The following is a 22976-nucleotide window of genomic DNA, read 5'->3' on the forward strand; positions in this document are numbered from 1 at the left end:
TCACTGTAAGGCTTTGAAACTCTAGTCAAACTCAACACTGATTATGCTGCTGCCAAATTAAGTCCCTCTGTAGGACAGAGATAGCTCTACAAATACACTGACACATTCATCTAAGTAACATATCCTCTCACAAACCTTTATCTGCTTATATGATTTACCTTGAAATCAAAGAAGTTGCTTAGGTGTACTGAGGTAGACTCTCTGCAACCTCCACCCCAAAGGTGCTATGCTCTTATAAAGCTGAGACTGATTCTGATGTTTACTGAAAAATGAGCAGATGGTGGTCCTATTACTCATGAAACAGGAGATGCATTAGGATTCATAGTTCTGGAACTTATAGAAAGACCTAAACTACAGATGGAAATTTAGACAGCAAAAGCGTATGGGTGATAGTTGATATTCTTAAAGTAAAAAGTATATGGAATGAGAAAAAATGGCCAAAGAGGACATCCCAGGACACATCAAAGATTTAGGATCAGATAATAAAAGGGGGTGGCAAAGGTAAAAGTAGATGCTTGGGGGACAAAGGAGAAGAGCATTTCAATGAAAAAAAAACAAAAAGTGTTCAACAGGGTTCAACACTGCAAAGTGGTTAATAAATGAAAAAGGATCCTGGGTTGATCTGACAATCAGGAGAGAAGGGAAGTGCTTGTTCCCTATCTTGTGGTTCTTAAAGGAGGGATTTTCCCTAAATATTTCAGGTCTTGGCCTCACCCCTTACTCAACCACTTGAGGCAGAGTAGGGCAGGGATTGGTGGTTCCTGGACTGGAACTTCTGCTTCCTCTGGGACCATCCTGCCTACAGAGTATGCTGTCAGGCCTTCTCCTCTGTGCTGTACATTTTCCTGGATTGAATCCCCCTAAGGGAGAGGCCCAGTTGTTCTGAAACACCTGTAATACCTTAGGAAGCCCATTACTACCTATCAGCTTTTACCAATATTAAAACTGATGGCCTGAACTCCTTCAGCCTTTCGCTTATTGACTTTGAACTTGATCAGAGAAGGCGGAGTATTATTTATTGTTACTTTCAAACATTAAAAAGGAGGGTTTTTGGTGATATTAGCAGAGTAGTTTTAACTGGAACAGACTTCAGCAAACTACAGCCAAATCCAGCAGGTGGACCAAGAAAAGTTTTTATATCTGTAAAGAATTATCCAACAAACTAAGAAGAATTTACCACAGGGATGTATGTGGCAAGTAAATTCCAAAATATTTACTCTCTGGCCCTGTACAGAAAAAAGTTTGTCAACCTCTGAACTAGAGAAGAGAGCAGAAGCCAGGTTTCAGTTAGATGAAGAATGAGGAGTATATAAAGAAATACAAGGAAAAAATCTGAAGCTTGACTGTAAATGGAAGGATGAAAGTGATAGTTGGAGGAAGATGAAAAGCCGAGTGAGTTTTTGTTGTTTTATTGTTTATTATAGGATAGAAGTTTGTAAGGAGACGGGGAAAATCAGGTACACTGATCCAGAAGCCTGGTAAAGATAAGATCAAGGACAAAAGTGGAGTGATGAGCCTTAAGCAGCAGTAGCAGCGCTCCTCTGAAACCAAAACTAAATAGCCTCCTGTACAAACTCCCCAGTTAATATGTGGTTTTAGATATGATTTTATGTCTGATTTTCTTTGTTTCTTTGTAGGTAATTTTTCTTGGTAGAACAGCTGTAGGTTTCCAGAAAAATCATGCTGAAAGTACAGAGTTCTCATATACAACCCTCACATCCAGTTTCCCCTATTATTGGCAATTTGCATTGTTGTGATTCCTTCATGACGATTGATGGGTCTGATTTTCTTTTTTGGAGAAAGTTGGATGCAGCCCTGTGTTAAAGGTCTTGAGAAACATCATGGAAGTTTGAAAAAGTAACAGTTTTTGAGGGATTGCTGGCCAAATCCCTATAAAATATGGCATTATATTTAAAACGCACAACAAAAACAGGATGCTGTGTTGAGTACAGTGGCTAATGAACACTTCGTCTTTTTTTCTTTTAATGCTCTCAAAAAAAGGTAAGAATGTAACAGACTAAACTGTAAGAATGAAACAGACTAAAATTAGAACTCTCTAGAAACAACAACAAATTGACGATGATGATAATAACCAAAGATGCATCGCTCTCATCATTCATTATTGTTTGCAATTATAGTAGTCAGGTGTATTCTTATTTCAGCTCTGATAACTTTATTCAACTGATAATGCTACTGATGAGAGAATGATCAAGGATGAGTGGTATGTTTTATGTTAACTTTCTTTCTCATTTTAAGGTGCTCCAAAATTAAAATTAGAATAATTTGAATATATGTGACAAAAGCTCTTACTTTTACATTTGGAACATATGAATAAAAATGAGAGCTTCTAACTCAAGTTCAACCCTGTGGATTAGTCATGACCATTCTGCCATTCCACATTAACATGTGTCTGACAGCCTGGATTCGTTTCTTGAATTTTATTTTGCATAATGGTCATTTAAGACAGCCTTTGTTGAAAACCCATTTATAAATATGAACTTTTTAAAACCATCGATGAATATAAAAAAAGGTCACCGTACAATCATGTTGTATGGTAACTAATATTACTTTAGATCTTGTTATTTTTACTGGTAGCAACAATTTTACATTCCTTCTGGTCACTGCCTACAGTATAGCTTAACTTATAGTCCAAATTGCACAACACTATAGTGACTGACAATATTTTATGCAGTATATAAACAATGTGAATAGGGAAAATTAACTGTGCTGTGAGATGACAATCTATTGCAATCTGTTTTTGTTTATAAAATCTGAAAAAAATAATGATTAAACCAGGTCAAGTTTACTGATTCTTTTAATATTAATTGCTAGAAGTTTTTCATATTCTCTCCTCCTGTCATAATTTCATCTTACTAACTAGTAGAAAAAAATGCAGCCTCTATCTTTTTGGCTCTTTTAAGAAAGGGAAGATAAAAGCATGCTGGGACTTTGGACTCTATGCTTAGTTTAATGTTGACATATACCTATAGGCCTTATATCAAACTTACTGTTGTCTCTTTAAACTGATTATATCCATCAAAAGGTATTAAGCATACTTTATGTGTACGTATGACTATCCCTTGAATGTATCTTTTTTTATAATAATGTGTTTGTAGAACATATGGGTTATGAAGACAAAGGGTTCCATGAGTAAAAATGTTTGGAAAATACAGAGGTAAAAGAAACATGGTTCCTTACTATACAACTTCATTGATTCTTGAATATAATTTGGGGGATGTTATGCTTTTTTTGAAACTTATTTGACCACAGAGAAACTCTTTTCCATACATCTCAGGACCCACATTACTCACAACACGATTTGCAAAATGCCAAAATTGACAACCAAAAATGCACTACCACCTTGGTAATAATTCTAATGTTTATATTGTTGGCTATAATTAATTATGATTTTGCAGCACTGAACAATTATGCTTTACATATGCATACATGGCCAAATGATTCTAGATATTTAAAATTTCAAACATAAATAATAATGATATCTACTTGCTAGATATTATTATTGACTCCCTCTCCCTGATTCTCGGGGTCCCCAAAAACATTGAATTTTGTTGCTTATACCTTATCAAGCTTAGCAGCTTCTCTCTATCATCTCTGCCACTGAATAGACAGATGGTCTCTCTGTCATCCCTGCAACAATCCAGACCCTCAACTGTTTTCAGAGGGGCTTTTCCACTCATTCCCACAAATTCATCCCACTGTTAGTCATTTTTCTAACTTTCCGGTCTTAAATTCCTCTTAATTTCTTCCTAGGTCAGTAGTGTCTTGTACACAGCAGGTTTTCCATAAATGTCTGAAGGATTACATGAAAATGAGTACTTGCTTGCAAAATCAGGCCAGTACAAAGTGCTGTTCCACAGTCAGCACATGACACAAACATTTCATTTGGTTGAAATTACCTCTAAATACGTAAATCACCACACAGTACAGAATCCAGTCATTCTGTCAATAAGTACAACTAAATTATTGCTTTTTCTTTTGGAATTGAAAGTTTTCTTGTCTCTCTGATTGCCAGGGATCACAGTTGCTTTACATTAAAGGCCATTGCATGTGAAAAATAAGTATATTAAAACACTAGAAATGTATTCAATGGTGAGACATTCACAGTATAACAGCCACTTAGACACTGAGTTCTACTGAGGGAATAACAAACTCAAGTTTCTCATCTCAGAGTAGCCAATTCATGCTACCACTTTATCAGTCTGGGAATATCCTCACTGAGTGAGCAAAATCATCTCACAGCTTATTTGTTTTTGTCTCTTGTTCTGCTTGTTTACTTTTATAAATCTTCTTTTGGCTGCATTTGTATGGTTTGATTTGCATAAGTTAAATGTGCCCATGATACAAGTGTACTGTATATCCTTGTTTCACCCCCAAACTATGTATGTGTTGATGCAGTAGATAATTGCAGCATTGCAGAGAGCTCCAATCAATCCGATTTTAAGACCTCTAGCCACCCAATGAAAAGGACTTCCCATTCACAGTTTGAATAGTAAACAGAACTGGGTAGGATAGTGTGGAGTGCAAAAGGAGGAGGACTGAATACGAGAGGGAGACTGGGAAAGAACCCTGCTACTCAGTGAAATGAACGAATCCCAAACCTTTATAAGAAAGGGTATTACGAGAATACATAATCATGCAAAATAGCCTTAAACTACATGCAATGGCATGTCTGTCTCTCCACTTGCATAATGTGTAATTTATTATCAAATATACCATATAATAAAAAAATTGCTATATAATCTATAAATTGTACTCAGAAAGAAAGCTGGATAGTTTTAAAAGTGATGAATTTTTGCAGTGCATAAAAGAGCAATATGATAGATTAAATCAATAATTTCCAAGATGTGGCATGTGACTCCTACAGTTTGAAAGAACTGCTGTTCCTCACAAAACTGCTGGTGTCCTTCTAGTAAATGACGAATGTCTTAATATAGCCTGATTGAATGTCACAAATCATAAAACCTGGTATAGGATGTGTTTGAAAGCTGTACCTCCCATCCAACCTTTTTTATTTTTTCTTCAAAGGCCACTCTAATCCTTAAACTCTGTGAAATCAATCTGTAATATAGACGGCTAGTATTCCCAATACTGACTTTAAGATTAAATTACTATTGCTCATTGCTCTCCATTTTTTGAAATCATGATCTTAGTAAAATTACCTAACAGGTCAACCATCAATTTCATTTTCTTGTTCATGTCACCTATATAAGCATATGTACTTCATTGCTTTGTTTGCCTAGGATAATAAGCCCCAGAATCCTAACATGCAAATTCTATTTGACAGCAATCCATACAAGTGATAAGTTTCCAATAATGCTATTTTTTTATAATGGGGATAAATACTAATTGAAATTATGAACTCCTCCACTAAGTAATCTATTTTTAGATTTTATTTATTTATTTATTTTATGCATGGGCAGGTGTGGGGACTCAAACCCAGGTCTTCGGCATGGCAGGCAAGAAATCTGCCTACTGAGCCACTGTGGCCCACCCTAAGTAATCTATTTGTTTAGATCTTCCTTTCCCTCTACATTATTCTTGATACATTCACATTTACTTATCTGAAGAACTGTAAGGATAACATTACTAAGAGTATTCTATTGCTTTTTCTGTTCCCTGGAAAGAAAAGCAAATATCATCTATGACTCCTGGATAAATTGCATGTTTTAATTCCACCCTCTTTTTTAAATATTAAAAAAATCCATCACAAATGTAATTAGTAGCTTGTAAATTATTTTACTTACTAAGCCAGTATAGTAGGCTATGAGCTTCTCTGTCTGTCACCTCACTGATTTCCCAGACTCATTCATTTTATTTAGCTGGCTATGAAACATCCTCTTCATCCCTAGTCTCTATGACCTATATTCGCCATCTCAGAGAAGAGTCAGTTGAAGGGAGAGGTCTATAAGTTGATATATTCCTTGGATCGATCATCCATGTTACCATATACAAATTCAATTAATAATGATGGTCTTTTGGGTGCTTGCAGTTAATATATGATATCTATGTTACTAATTTTTAACTCCATTAAAAAAAACTGAGACATAATTCACATATCTTAAAATGCACCCTTTGGGAGTGTACATTTCAGTGGTTTTAGCATATATATCCACAAACTTGTGCATCCATCACCACTGTTTAATCCCAAAACCTTTTCATTGCCCCCAAAAGTCACTCTCCATTACCTCCACAGCCAAGCCTCTGACTACTACTAACATTTAATTTTACAGGAAACTGTATGGTGAGACAAGTCCTAAAAATGATTCTGATTGAATTATTGGTGCAGTTGCAAAAACTAAAATCCCTTTCTCATGTTTTAATTTCTCTCAGTCATTTATCTTTAGTGATGACAATCATTTATTATTTTTTAAATTGTTAAAATCAGCTGATATAGTAGTAAAAAAGGGATTTTGAAGGAGAAAACCCCTCTGTATAACTTGTTAATGCCCATCCAGACATCAAATGTCATCACAAATGATATTTTCTTAGAAAAGACTTCTTTGACTTAGACTAATTCAGAAGTTCTATTTTACAGCATTCCTTCACTTACTTTTAAGTCACTGATTACAACTTGTAGCTATATATTCATTTGTGTGGTATTTTGATTAATGTGGTCTCTAGCTCTAGAATATAACATCTTAAAGTCAATGTTTCCATGTCTATTTTTTGAACATCATTTGTATCTCTGGACCCTGGTATAGTATCTGTTTGTATAATAGACTTCCAATAAATATTTGTTAGGAGTGTTAGAAAAATAATAAAATATGTATTATATTAATATCTGCTGTTAACTAGATTCATGGAATGTTAAACTCAGATATTCTAATCCCTTTGTGTGGGATAGCATAGCAGAACATGATATAAAACCCAAGGCTTTGGAATCAGAAAGGTCAATTTTGAATTCCCGTTTCATTATTTACTGAGTAGGCTTGAGAGGAAAATTCAGACTGTAACTGGAATAGGAAGAGACTTTTAGACCTATATATTGTGTGGGCTTAGGCAAAGTGAAGTAATGAACTGTGCTGATCACCTCTAGAATCTTCTGAAGGTGATATTAAGGGGTCCTTTGTAAAACCCTTAAGAAGATGAATTAGCTTCATCAACCCCAGGAAGGTACACAGACTAGGAGAAAGGGTAAATGGGGCTTCCCTGATGTTCTGGTAGCTTGATCCATGAGGAAGACAGAAATGCCTCTTAGTGACCCTAGGAAGGCACTGTTGTCCTCTAGGGAGCCTCCATTGCTTTTGTTCTTAATTTTCCCCAAGGATCTGAAGTAAAGAATCCTAGCTTTGAAAGATCCAGGCTATGGATCTGGCTATGGGAGATCAGTGCAGATGTGATCCTCCACTTCTTTGGACTCCTTATCCTTTAAAGTGCAGAGGTGAAACAAGAGCCAAAGCTACTATAGAAGGGAGGAGACCGGGAACATCTTCTCCTTTTCCTTAAAATTCTGGGGTTCTTTTCCTGGCTCCAGGAATTTGGATATGGAAGAAAATGTCTATATTTTCATTAACCCCTATATAATTTTAACTAACTTAAATTTAGCATTTCATTTCATTATAAATGTAAGCAACTATGCACAGTAACTTTAGAATCAACTGGGATTTTGTCATCAATAGTAATCACAGATTTTTTATTACATTATAATCGTTTCATATATCTTGAAATATTGTTTATGCTCCTCAGTACTGAAAATTATAGTAGTTATTAAATATGCTGCTGCTTCTAATTTAATGCGTTAAATAAGAACATATATATCCTGACCTCAAAATTTGTTGTTTTCAATTAAAGTTTTAACTCCTTTGATAATTATATTTCAATATAATTGGTTTCCCTTTTAAGCCCACGTGTTTATTTTACCCTATGCTCTGGAAAAGATGATTCTAAAAAAGGGTCCTTTGGCTTCAGCAGAGAGCACAAAAAATGTGTAAAACTAGTTTAATTAGATTCCTTCCAAACCATTTATCTTTCTTTTGGGTCATTTTCTGCTTACTCTTTCCTCAACGGAGTTTGACTCAGGGATTGTTTGTTTGGCCTAAGAAGATCTTACTCTTTTGTTTCTTTTTCTAACAGGATAGACCAGTTCTAACTAATCAAAAAGTTCTGAGTAGGGACTCAGCAGTAGAACTTGGTAAGAAATATCCCATTTTAAGATTGAAGCTGTTTCCTAAATACGGTTCAATTTTACTCACCAGTTCTCCCACGTGTTTCAGTCTAACTCATGGAGTTAAGTTTTGGGATTAGGAAATGAAGTTTCTAATGCAATTTAAATATATATATTTAAAAGATGCTTAGGAATCTTGCAGTGAAAAGTTCACTGGGTGAAGCAAAAGAACAAAATAATGAAATTTCTTTGTATAATAAATGGAAGGGAAACAACTATCCACCCCTCTCCTTAGGGTATGTCCTTGAAAACATAATAGGACATCAATACATGAAACCTTTTGATTTTATAGTGCAAACTCCTGGGGCTTCTCACCATTGAAACTCTGAACACATACCTACAAAATTAACTCAGCGTTCTCTCACAAGGCATGTAAGAAACAATCAAAAGGTAGATTCATTTGTCTGTCAAGGAGATAAAATAAATTCTAATTGTTCTTTCTTTTACTTTACTGTGTACGTTTGTGTGAAATTCTGTGCAGTCTTTGTAGTCTCTTTCATAGACTCCTTGTGTCAAACATTGTATTCTAAGTATGCCTATTCAGTAATAAAACTGCTTTCTTTTAAAAGCCACCAGGTTTTAGTAGGATTTTTATTTCCCCAACATAAGTAAAGATTTGAGTATCCTTGAATCTTTTGTCTTATTGTCTTAATATTATTCCTTAATACCATTTCAATCCTGGCAGGACTTCTAACAGTTCCTCTTATATACTTTACTTTCTTCATCTATAAGTAAGAATAAATAACTCACTGGGTTGATTCAATTTCCTGAATAAATATTTTGTTTGTTTGTTTGTCTGCAAAAACTAGTGACATATTAGGAAGGTATGTATGAGGGCTGAATTCAGTATAAACTTCATGGTAGTGTGGGGTGAGGGACATCTTAGTACAATGACAGGCCAGAGGACTGCCTGCATGGAGATGTCCTATGGGGATTGTGATGCCAAAGGCAGGAAAAATAAACATGGCTTAAATATGAGTCCCTAAGTCAATGGTCATAAGGGTCTACTGACCACAAATCACAGGCATTGAGTACAATCCAATTTCTTTTTACATGGACAAGTTGACATTGTATGCTACAGAATCCATGATGGCAGGGATTTATTTATTACAGTGTTAATGTTCGTCTAGACTTTCATGCAGGAAGCCAACTGGCAGGATACTATATGTAAGAGTGACTGGAAAATAGCAGGTGCTCAATAACATTAGCTTCCCTGCTCATTTTCTTTTAAGCATATTACTTTTTTCCTTCCATCATAAGAAAATGAAACATGCTTCACCTTTATCTCAATACTATCCAATTTTTTTCATATAAAATGCATTACACTTCTACAGAATATAGTTCTGACATACAATCTATGTACCACGTCTATGAATGTTCAAAATCCCTATGTGCTGCTGATGAAAGGCAGATATTTGATGATACTCTGGAATGATTTACCACTAGGTCTTTGTTTTATGAATATTTCATCTGCATGCTTTATATCCCATATTTAAATGATATCAAATACTGAATGGCTCAGTATATTAGATTTGATGATCATTATATCACTTATAATGGAATGGGACTCTACATTTGTTTCATATTGCAAAAAAAAAATGTGTAAACCTCAAGGACATTGAAATAAGGATCTTAGACCAACGTAAGTCATGCCACTTCAACAGAAGATCTGGTTTAAAAGTTTAGCTATTTATTTCTTCATATACCCAAAAATATGACCATTAAGAATAGGTCATATAAGTTTACTAATGAGAGAGAACTCTGAAGTTGGAAAGCTATCATTATGAAATATATATATTTTTAATTTTGATTTGCTCTGTACTTCAAAGTTTTCTCTTCAGTTAACAGAGTAAGAGAGGTCTTCTTTTAAAATCTTTTATCATTCCACTTATTTTTATAGCTGAACAAAGAATGGTATCAGACAACAACTGGATGTCAAATTTTAAAACATTTTTGTTTATGGACTTTGGATAGACTCAAGGATCATCAGTGATTGAATTACTTGATCCAATTTTCTACAGAAATTAGGACACTTTGCTATCATGAGTGTAAACAAAGGTATTGAAATTTGCAGATTTTCAAAATATCTGAGTTTGCACCAAGTTTACTATTAAGAGATTTGTATTCTGTCTCAAATTGTATTGAATCAGTTATTGGTAGGAATTCACCTTTACCTAATTCACATACTTGGCCTGGAGGAAGATTTCAGAAATAAATGGAAAACCCACAATTCCACCACTCATCTGAGCACCACACATTCGTTCATGAAACCTTTAAGCAACTGAAATATGCCAGGCACTCTTAGGCTCATTACAAGAAGTTCAATAGAAGGTTCTTTGCAGAATTAACCCGGCCACCTACAGAGCAGTAATTAAGAGCACTGAATCCAAAACAAGACTGCTAGGAAATGTGATTTGGAGTGAGTGACTGACCCTTTCTCTGTATCTCAGTTTTCCCCATCCATTAATTGAGAATATTAATAGTCCCAATTTCATTGGGGTTGTGATGAGGTATAAAATAATATGTATAAAAGACTTCAAACTCTTCAATACAAATCTGTATTCAAACTCAATACAGATAAGCTATTATTAACTCCCATCAGTCTTCTTCCTTATGTTCCTGCCTTATTAAACTATATGAAATTCTACCAACATTCCCGGTTTACTCTTACTTCTACACGTTTGCATATGCTGAACCCAGGCATGAAATACACCATCTCCTCATGTCCTGTCCCTTACCTGATTTCTGTTCATACACCATCCTCATAACAAAGACTTCTCTGATACCTCTTTCTCACTAGGTCAGATACATCTCCATGCTGTGCCTGGAGTACATTGTAATTCTTTCTAGCAATGGATACTATATGTCTCATCAGGTTGTAAACTCTACAAAGGCAAGGACCATGTTGAATTCATTTTTTAAAACCATAATATTTAAGAGATACAACTAGTACTCAAAGGGACTTCTAAATGTCTGAAAAGAGGAATGAATAAATGATAGAATCTCCATTTAGAACATTTGGCAAGATAGTGGTTCTTTAATAGTCCAAATATGTTTTTGCCTAAGGTCTTACATTATAATTAGCCATCAGTTGGGCGACACTATATGGTATAGCAATGGAGGGGATCAAGAGTATTTCACTGGTACTGTAGACAGTTCGCCTAAATTTTACGATTTACCTTCCAAAGTTCTGAGGCCTTAAAGCTGACAGGTGTTTTGCACACATCAGATCAATTTTTATCCAGAATATATCATATATAGGTGCAACTGCAGATATACATATTGATTCCCTCTCCGAAGCATGGGGAGAACGGGACTGTTGGGAACATCTCTTTTTAGTAAGTGATTAGCATCAGAAGGAGGGGAGAAAACTAGTCAACCAGATAGCTGGGTAGAAGGCATTCCAAGCAGAGAAGACAGAAAATGCAAAGGCGCTGAGGCACAAACCTGATCAGTGCATTGAAGAAATATCAAAAAGATTAGTGGAGTTGAAAGGGAGCAGAGAAGGAGAAAAACAGAAGAGTGGCCAGAGTAGATTCCAACAGAAAAGTAGAGCTTCAAATTGTAAGATCTTTGGCTTTTATTCTGATTCGGGAAGCCCCTGGTGGATTTTAAGTAAACAAGTGATATGATCCGATATATGGTTTTTTTTTTCATCTTTTTTGCTTTGTTCTGTTTTATTTTTGTCTTTATCTTTTTTGGCTTTTTTTCTGTTTTTTTTTTTAATGATCTGGTATATGTTTTAAAGATCATTCTGTTGTGCTTTGGAAAGACTGTATGAGGAACAAAGAAAGGAAGGAAACTAGTTTGGAGAGTGGCTATGAGATAAAATGGGGATGGTACTCTAGATCATGGTAGAGTTGTGTTTATATAAGCAAATGCAATGTCATTAGGTAAATTAAATAATGGATACCAAAGACAAAATATGGAATCTGGCATTTTATGTTTTATTGCTTTTACCGAATATTAAGTCAGATGATGGGTAAGAATGATATGTGACTTTTACTATAATCCAGTATATCTATAGCTAACTAAACTAGTTTAGTTAGTATAGTTTAGCTAACTAAACTAACAGAGTTTCAACAGATACTTTCCAAAGTATGAAAAATAAAAAGGAAAAAATTACCTGCTAAAACAGTTTTTTGCATGTGATCACATGAATTGAAGGAACAGATACCCTGTTCTGCTATCATTTAATACATGTGACATTCTCATGAGGTGAATGGCAGGGCTGCACTGAGTAGGACTTAACACAGCATACTATCATTTTGGATTGGCTTTTGACAAATATAATCTCCCACAGAGTCCAAATTAAGCTCTTAAAAACATTTTCTTCAGATTTAAAATATACCGTAATCCTAAGCCATGATAAAAATCTATCTTCTAAAATAGACAAACTTTATATATTTTTATGGTTCAGTTCAATTTAACAGAAGCTTATTAAGAGCTTGTTTGCATGAATTAATGTGTTATGTGTTATGTGCTTAAAGAGTAAAATACATCCCATGACTTTAGGGAACCTAGGGTATTTCTAGAGTTATACCAAGGCAAATTACAGAAGGAAGCAAAATACAGTTGAGTTTCAGAGTTTGCACAGAGGACAGTCATGCTGGTGTTTTACTTTTATATAAATAAATATGTAAATAAACAAAAAGCTCTCCTTATGTCAGCTTTTGGGGTCACAGTCTAACTGTCAACTCTCCACTCACCCTAAAGCAAAGCCTGCCAGACAGTATTTCCTGCCAATGTCCTCAGATACTCTAGGCAGGATTCCTACAGCAAGTTAAAACCTAGCCTGAAAAGCAGCAGCTGACCAGCTACCTAATTTTCAAACACTGACAAAATTAGAAGTAGAGGCATAGCACATTAACAAAGGCCAAAGGCAATCACCAAAATAGACATTTCCATGACATGTCCACCGTTTCTTTATTTCTTATAGCAACATTTTGAAGTAATGAACTTCAATTCTCTTTATTTATAGACAAGGAACAATAAGTTTTAAATGGTTTTATAACTTGTGTATGTACAGAAATCATACACAGTCACACACACACACATACACACACACACACACATGTAATTTTAACTGTGAATACGTCATAAGACCCTGAATGATCATCATGCAGATTAGACAGCAGAGACTCATGCTCTTAACCATCCAGATTACAGTTGGACTTTTTTTCACTGAAATCAGTGACAAGGAAACAAGAAATACACTTTACGTGTGGCCCAATATAAATACGCACGCACGCCACACACATGCACAAACATGTGTGAGTATATGCATTTTAATTTTATTTATCTCTGTGGGTATATAACTGAAAAAAATTCCACAAAATAATATTCATCCTTACTATGGACTTGTAATTCTTATATTTTTCTCCTCTTCTAAATTTGACTTGCTTTGATGTGATCTGGTTCCATTCCTAGGTCATTTATAAAAATGCTGGTCATAACCCAATACATTGACTCTATGACTCACTGGCAGTGACCCATAGTTTGGAAAATTTGCCCTAGATGAAATGGTCACTGTATTGCTTTGGTACACCACATCAGTATCATTTAACAGCTGTGGAGGCTAAGGCACCCTTCCACAGTGAGATCACTGTTTTTCTCTTTTAGGCATCCTACGTCTTAGGAGAAATACATAGTCTTCTATATCTATTTTCAGATAAAGATTGTTACATAACCAATTTTTATAACATTCAAGGTATTGTATTTATCTATTTGTGTGGAAATGCCAATTTCAGACTTTTGTGTTCTTCATTTCTTCAACCAATATTTCCTGAGTATCTGATGTTTTCAGACACTCTCTAAGTCTTGGGGGCACACAAATGAGCAAAAAAGGGCAAAGCCTCCACTCTCATAGAGTTGCCTACTGCGATGTGCACCCTGCTTAGAGACAACTGGGAATATAAAGACTTTTCCAGAATAGTTGCTCTAAATCCACTTAAAAATTCCTTGATATCTGCTTGCTTTTTTCTAACATCCATTGGTTGCATGCTAAATAGTTGATTAAAAAGTACAAAACTGACTTTTTAAATTTCTTAGTTATTTATAATAATAATAAATCTCAACAACACAAAAGCTCTTCTTACCATGACAACTTGGTAGGACCCTATTCCATCCAGGTCTCCCATCATCTCCCATGATACAGGTGAGTGTCGAATAACCTTGAAGAACATAACCAGCATCGCAGTAATAGGTGACTGTTGATCCTAACTTATAATCCATTCCTAGTCTGGTGCCATTCATGATATTGCCTGGATCAAAGCAGGACTCCCGTAGTTTTGCTATAAAACAATGATGATAAAAAATGAATTTGCTTTAAAATACTATTTTCTATGAACCCTTTAATGTTTATCCATTTCTTCCTCTAAACAAGGGGAAACCACCTTTTCTATCTCTATTTGGAGGTCCAAAGTACAAAGCAGCCTTTACCCATATCTGACCTTTCTGTAATTCAGATTAATTAGTAAGAGAAATTAAAATCTTGACAGGTCTTCACATTAAAATTTAATATCTAATATAAACACAAAGTATTTTAAACTATTATATGCTTTAATCCACGCATGAGTAATTTAAGTGAATTATTTTAGAAAAGAAGTTGGGCCCCATTTAATATTTCTTTATTTAAAATATTACCCTCCTCCCCCAAAATAATTTACAATCATCATTACTGAACCTTGAAATGATTCTGCTGCCTATGTTGAGCTCAGTTTATTCCACAAAGAGAAAGAAAATAAAGGATGCTATCTCCCTGCACTGCAAATATTTCTCTTAACATATTCTGTTTCCTCTAACCATTTCCCATATCTCTATCAGAGATTTGCCCATTATAAAATGGCAACAAAATCTTTACAAAATCCTAAATATGGTCTCTTGTGGATAGAGAGTTTATGCCTGAGCCAAACACTTCCAAAGCTAGCAGTAATAGATTTTGAAAACAATAAAGTCCATTCACAATAAAGAAACTGTGTACTCAAATAGCGAATTAACAAAACTGACAAACATTTTGGAAATGTGCAGAAAATTAGATCAGTTGATCCATTGTGGTGAGTGGCATTAGACACTGTTAACATATATAGATAAAACCTTGAGATAATTTCCACTTTATTAATATAGATTAAATGTAAAATAATAAGGAAAAGTGCATTATAAGGCCATGGCAATAAATTTAGGATAACAAATGTGATTTTCTACATTAGAAATGATAAATCAGAAGGTGGTGTTCTCTGTATATGAATCATGAATCTATCAGAATCTAAATTAATATCTCCGTGTTTGGCTACTACAGAATTTATTTTATAATATCAAAATCTGATTATTTATAATGGTAAAAATGTATTTCTTCCATTCAAAAAAGTCTGCAAAGAGTTCAAAATACTTCATGTTTCATTTAAATATTCTATGTTTTAAGAACACCTTAGATGATTTCTCCTGGTATGGTGGAATCATACATTTAAGTGATTTGAATAGAATATTAGAGAAATGAAGGAGCTCCACCGTCTCTGCTGTCTTCTAACAAGTACTTATCAAGCACTCTCTACCCAACTAACCGGCATGACAACAATGGATAATCAGAAAATATTCTGGTCTTTATGGAATTTATGCTTTACAATCTATAAAGAAAAGAATTACATTTAAAAAGTACTCATGAGTGAGATGTGTGCTGCGTATGGAGAGCCAGATGAAATGGGTACCTTCCTGAAGTGACATCTAAACTGAACATCGCGAGATACTGAGGAGTTAGCTGATTAGGTGAAAGGGAGACGAGGGATCTGAAGGGAGAGGGGTGGTGTCCATGCAGGTTGGATAAACTGGATTTCTGAGGTTTCATTCCAAAGTTGAATAACTTGATCTTCATTCAAGTGCACACATGCACACTCACCCAGTTTCTAATGAATTGCCAGGATTAAGGTTTCTTTATTTGACTCGTATATTTTATAGTTAGACTTCACTATAAAAATTGCTTCTCAAACCAAAAAAACTCTATTTCTTTCCAGATAAAATATTCACACAACACTGTTTTCAGGGAAGAACCAGCAGGGTGAATACTAAATCTGGTCACAGAAAATGGGGCTTTATTTTTAAAACTAAAGCCTCACACTGAGCCTTTCCTTAAACTAGCAGGAAAACATAATGTAATTTTTAGGTAGGACAGCAACCTAGCATTTGTACCTGGCCTTCATGAAACTGAGCTCAAAGTCCCTTAAAAGAAAAAAAGGATTAAATTACTGTTTAAAGGATTAATCTTTTTGACAGTCTAACTGCATAATATTCATCTTTCTAAAGTTTGCTTTTTTCTTCTTTAAAGTTTTACCAAAAGTCTCAGGGACAAGTCAGTGAAACTAATGCAAATATAATAACATCTTCTTTTGCAAGGAAATGGTAGACAATTTTTAAAATATTGTCTCTGCAACAATTTCATATTGCTAGCTCATTTGAAAGAATTCATTTATCTCACTATTATGTTGACATTCTGTTTTAAATCCTTGAAGATTTAAAGCTATCCTTGAATAGCTTTCTATGAATAATACTGCCCTTGTTTATTTCAAGTTTGCCATAGGAATTCCACCTGGAAAGTTTCAAAATACTTAGAGAATCCTTACATAAAGGTCTAGAAAGCAGATGTAAAGGTGGCTTTAGTTTTTAAATAAAATTCTGGGTCTATCTGATGCAGAAAAGTTGTTAACATTTTTCATGAATTATTAATTTTATTTGTCTTAATATTAGTTTGTCTGTTGAATAGATCCTAAGAAAAATAGTTCCTTGCCCTATATTCTTCAAATAAAGTGTATCAGGAGATGTTTGCTGACTCTAACTTATTTTAATTTTCCTCTTAAATAATTTCTACTGAATGCATATATATGTGTGAGTGCATAAAATTTCACTGAAATTTTACAAATAAGGATGGAAGTGAACATAAGCAATAAAGCTTGTCTTACCCATGGCATTTAATTAAACATTTACTAAAAGCATTATCTAGAGTAAGTCAGGACTTAAAAACTTTAACTTTCCAGTGTTAACAGAAAATAATATGCCTAAGTCCATTTATAAGACATGAATCACCAATGCCAAAGGAAAATAATTTTTGCTGACTGGAAGCCTCCATGTTGGTATGCATTTTATCTTGGAAATTCTGAGATATTTGTCCATGCCAGGTATGAACATCAGAGCCACTTCACTTTATTGGCTTTAAGAAACTAGATGATTAAAGAAGCATTTATTGCAATAAAAATATGAAAGAGAGAGACTGAAAAGAAAGTCTTTGGAGACTCTGAAGTGGGAAATGGGATTTTTCTGAGAGAAAGATTTTGAGGACAAGCTCAGAGATGTCATTGGTTTGGATTTGGGGAATGTCATGAACTCAGAATCAATATACTGAAAAAATGCCATTTGGACTAAAAAGATACATAGTAAGACATATGCAATGGTGTGTTTGTAGGTGATGTGGTAGTAGTTACATAACCCAAAGAAAAGAAGGATGTAGTTTACGAGATGAGTATTTCTCTCTGCCTTTATTCACATATTTTCCTTTCATTTTACCCTTGATGGTGATAATATATTAGCCTTGTGCAATTCATATTAACAGTATAATTCTGTTCTGTCAGGGTGTAAAATAGGGATTGCAATACATGCCTCATAATGCCGTTAATATAATATTTTTATTGTACTTTTAGGTATGTCTGTTTGTTGGGACAATAGAGATAATGCATTAAAAAAGGGTTAAACATTGTACCTAGGATACAGTAACTGCATGCTGTTATAATAATTAATGTGATTACCATTTAAAAGTTTACATCTCTAGCCTTATCCCCATGGCAGCAAAAAAAATCTTAAAATTTTGGAAATAATAGAAATATTGAAATTGATCAAGCTGGGAAATAGGGATGGATGTATGTCTAATTGAGATATGGCAAATAAGTATTATCTCAATTGCCTAATTACATGGATTGAGTAACATCTCCCTGGTGTGTTCTTTAGAGAAAGGATTGTGAGGCCAGGTCCGGTTTACATGTGAAAAATGACGTAATAAATTTGTACTGCCTGACATGAGCAGGATAGTAAGTATTCACAGTTCTCTTTTCCTGCCCCTGTTATTTGAGAGATCTCTCAATATGTTTTACTCAATATTAATTCACAGAAGAACCTAACTACAAACTGGCTAACAGTTTTGTGATTTTTTTTTAAACAGATATGTATAATCCTGCTAACTTTCAGATATTATTAGTTATTCCTAAGGAGGCATAACTAATAATATCTCATTTATAAAGTGTGGGAACAGAAATATATACATCTCTAAGGTCTCCTACATTTTAAGAATGTTATTATTCTAGTTCTAATTATGACAATTTTTTTAAAAAGAAATACCTTATTAAACTCCTCAAAGCCAATCAATTAACAAATAATTATCTAGCAATACTACATATAAGCATTATTCTAGGCACTCAGTATACAGTGGTGAATAAATAGAAATGGTTCTTGCTTTTAAACATAAATGAATATGTGTGGGGAGGTGAGTGGGAGTGTACATAGTAAGTATCTTAAAATAAGCAAGTAAATAAATTTTAAAAAGTATCAGATAGTGATATTATTATTTCATAGAAGACATAAAAATTTTGAATTAGCAGTGTAAAAACCTAGAGGAATAACAAGAATAAGGTAAGATATCAAAAAAAGAGAAAGAAATATAAATGGACTAAATTCAATAGATCAAATATTCAGAAAAACACAATTTATATGTACCTGAAAACATGATCTCAGATAAAGCAAAAACAGCCAAAATATTTAGGAAAAAATGTCAAATTAATCATTGTAGTAGATTTTAACCCAGCCATTTCAATAATTGCTAGACCAAAGCTGATTTTTTTTTTTAAAGATGAGGGTATAAATATTTGAAAAGCATAATTAGAGAGCTAATTTAATGGACATATATAACACCTGCACTCATCGATTAGACAATACTCAGTTTTCTCCAAGCATATATAAACACTGAGGACATATATAAAAACTGGTCATATAAACGGCAACAAAACAATACTTAAGACATACCAGATAACTGGAGTCATCCATATCTAACCATAGTGAAAGTAAATTAGAAATTTGTAATATCAAAGACAGACTAAAATTTCATTTTGACATTTAAAAATTTCTAAGTAAGCCTTAATCAAAGATGGAATTGCAACGCAATTAGAGAAAAACGATATTTGAATAAAACTCAACATACTTAAATGTTTGCAAAGCTGCTAAATTTGTACTTAGAGGAAAACATATAGCTCAAAAGCATATATCAAAAGAAAATATCTAAAAATTAATAAGCTAGGTATCTATTTTAAAAAATTAGAAGAAAAGAAAATCTAGAGAAAATTGAAGGAAAGACATAATAAAGATAAAAAGCAATAAAAATAAAAATATTAAGCATGTTAAGAATAAAAAGATGCAGCAGCAAATAGAAGGATGCTGTGAAAGATTTTATGTTAGTAAATATGAAAATTTGGATGAAAAGAACTAGTTCCTAGAAAACAATTTTTAAAAATTTATAGTGACATAGAAAACCTGAATGGATATATAACAAGTAAGATTTCACTACATCAAATCACCTGGTCCATAACCTTTTCAGGGAAGTTCTAACAAATATTTAAGAAAATGAAGATTTCTACCTTACACAAACTGTTTAAGATACTAGAAAAGTGAGAATGTTCCCAAACTTAAGCGCTAGTATAATCTCGATACCAAAAGAGCCAAGGAGAGTATAAGGAAGGAAAATTATTGTAGACTAATAACATAATAATAGATATATTGTGATAAATTTTAGTTATTGATGACAATAACTGTATGACAATACGATGGTTACAAAAATGTAAATAATAAATTACATACCGAAATCAGCAAAGTGTATTAATAATAAAATATCATGAAAAAACTGGTTTTATTTCATCAGTATAAAGATAGTTGAATGTTAGGAAATCTAAAATATATTTTACAACATTAAGAGCTTCACTAAGGAAAATTATGTGATCATGTTCAATAGGTGATGGAAATGCAGGTGATAAAATCCAATCCCTTTAATGATTAAATAATTTTTAGTAAACTAGGCATAGAAAGGAAGTGCCTATAATTGACCAAGAATATCTCTAGTTATAACATGTTGGATAAGAGTGTAGACTCTGGAGCCCACTATTCAAAGCAAGTCTTAGCTCTGCTGTATGACCATAGAAAAATAAGTGAACCTTATAGTGTCAAAAGTTCGTCACTTGTAGAAGTAAATTATTTCATATATGAATTACTTTGAAACGTGCCTGGAAAACAGTATCAACTAAAAATTGTTGTTCCTTATTAACATTTCTCCCAGACAATAATACACATCACTTTTAAGGATGGAATATTAGATGCATCTCCTTTAATATCAACAACGAAACCAGGATAATGACTATCACTGCTTATACTTGACATGGTACTGAAGTTTCTACACAGAGCATTAAGGCAAGAAAAATAATGAAAGATTAGAAAAAAAACCCAGAAATGTCACTATAGACATTATTATCTACACAGACAGTCCAAAAGATTCTACAGAAAAATTATAACTAATTATAGGATTAAGCAAATTTGTGTCAATACTAGGAATTTACAAAAATCTGTAAGGCTTTATCATTAGTAACAATTAGAAAATCTAATTATAAAAAGGCACAATTAAAAATAATTTATTAGGGATCCAAGACCAAGATGAGAAACTTACAAAGAAAATTATAAAACTTTTTTGAGAGACCGTGAATAAGACATGAATAAATTAGGAGCTATGCCAAATTAATAGATGGGAACTATCAGAAATATTCCAATTTATTCTCAAATAATTTATAAATCCAAAGAAGTTCCAATCAAATCCTAACAAGAGAAAGAAGCTGATTTCTAAAATCTAAATGAAAGTGCAGAGGGTTAAGGGATATCAAGATAATTTTGAGGAAGAATAAAGTGGTGCACTCATCTTCCCTGACATCATGACTTAATAATGTAAAGTTATAGTAGTTACATTCAAAGAAGACTTGGCCTGAAGATAGAAACATAAGCCAAAAGAACAGAACAGTGAATTCAGAAACAGATATGTAGAAACTTGGTACTGACAGCAGTAGCATTACCAGATAGTATATGGTGCTAGGGCAATTAATTATCCACATGGAAAGAATGAAATTAAGTTCTTAGCTTACATAAAGGTAAACTCCAAATACATAAAAGATTCAAAGGTGAAAAGCAAAATGTCTTAATAACCTCATAATATGGAAAGATTTTGTAAACAAGATGTAAAAAGCATGGATCATAAAGAATAGGAAAGATTACATATTTAAGATATTGATTTTAAAACATTTGTACAACAAAAGAAACCAGATACTGATTTTTAAAACCTTTGTACAGTAAAAGAAACCAGAAATAAAGTGAAGTAATTTGCCAAAGATAGGAGTAAGATCTCTATTACAACATAGATAAAAGATAAAAGAACAATATATACAACATGTAAAGTTTTCCTATGCTTAGTAAGTAAGAAAGAAGGAACTAATTAGAAAATGTGCAATGATAGGAATATACAATTAACAAAAAGCAAACTTTAATGTGCAAAAAAAGGGAAAAATGTTCAACTTAATAGCAATTAGGGAAAAGGCAATAAACATTACAATGAGAGCATATTTAATATTCATAAGCTTGGTAGCTTTTCAGTCTGAAAAGAGTACTGGTTATTCAAAAATGGTGAGTTTCTGAGAGTAAAAATTTGTTCAAACTCTTTGGGAAATAACTTGGCAATATGGAGCTAGACTGGCAAGATTTGAACCTATTGACCCAGTTATTCCATTCCCAGGTATATTCGTGGTTTTGAGAGATTCTAAGAGATTCATGGTTTTGAGAGATGTAGTCAAGAAGGCATGCAAAACAATGTATATATTATCACCATTCATTCCTGGCTGTGAAAAACTGGAACAACCTAATTTATCTCAACAAAAAAATTTATAAATTAACTGTGATACAGTCATATGATGAGATATAAAAAAAATTAAAGTCAATAGATTAAAACTACAAATTTGACTGATAAATTTCAAAGAATGTAAAGGGAGAAATTAACTTTCAGAACATTATATACACGATTGAAATGTAAAACTTGTGAGAAAATAGAATGAAGGATATGAAAATGATGGAAAATATTTAAAATATGTACAAGCATACATGTATGGAAAAATAAGCACTAAATTTAGGATTATGATAGGTACTATCACAAAAAGGGCAGGGCTATCTGAAAAGGACGTTGATTGCTCACTCTTGGTTGCTTGGATACCCAACTAGAAATGTTGTGCTCAAGTGCAACTGCCTATTAGACTAGCAGCTACCGAATTCACAGTCCCAACGTCTAAGCTACCCCAAGTGCCGAGTGGATGTCATTGCCAGACAACTCCTATAAATAGCTGGCACCTCAACTCCACACCCCTTTGTTCTAAGCAGTCTGTGTATTCTCCTACTGACAAGGCTACTTTCATATTTTGTCTTGTAGAATGGGAGACTCATGGGAAGCTGGATCTTTCTTCTAGAATGAAATCTACTCTGTCCATGTTCAACATATATCCTGGAACTGGTGTGCATTTGAGAGGGTATTGGAAGACTCCAAGCTTCTGTATCTTACTCAGTCTCACCTAGTGAGTTTTCTCTTTCACCGATAAAGCATTCCTTAAACCTTGTCATATGAAGTTCTGGAATTTATCATGACTACTTGTGATAGCCCTGAAGACTACTTGTGAATCCCAGCTCACAC

General features: G+C 33.6%; 1 protein-coding gene across 1 annotated transcript in view; it reads right to left on the minus strand.

The window, feature by feature from the left end:
- CSMD3 (CUB and Sushi multiple domains 3) overlaps positions 1-22976 on the minus strand; it is a 1056828-nt gene that overhangs the window by 216409 nt on the left and 817443 nt on the right. Inside the window, exon 31 of the mRNA XM_077163312.1 lies at positions 14284-14478. Coding sequence (XP_077019427.1) covers positions 14284-14478 — 195 coding nt within the window. The remainder of the gene's footprint in view (positions 1-14283; positions 14479-22976) is intronic.

The sequence above is a fragment of the Tamandua tetradactyla genome, chromosome 6, assembly GCF_023851605.1.
Source record: "Tamandua tetradactyla isolate mTamTet1 chromosome 6, mTamTet1.pri, whole genome shotgun sequence".
Lineage (NCBI taxonomy): Eukaryota > Metazoa > Chordata > Mammalia > Pilosa > Myrmecophagidae > Tamandua > Tamandua tetradactyla.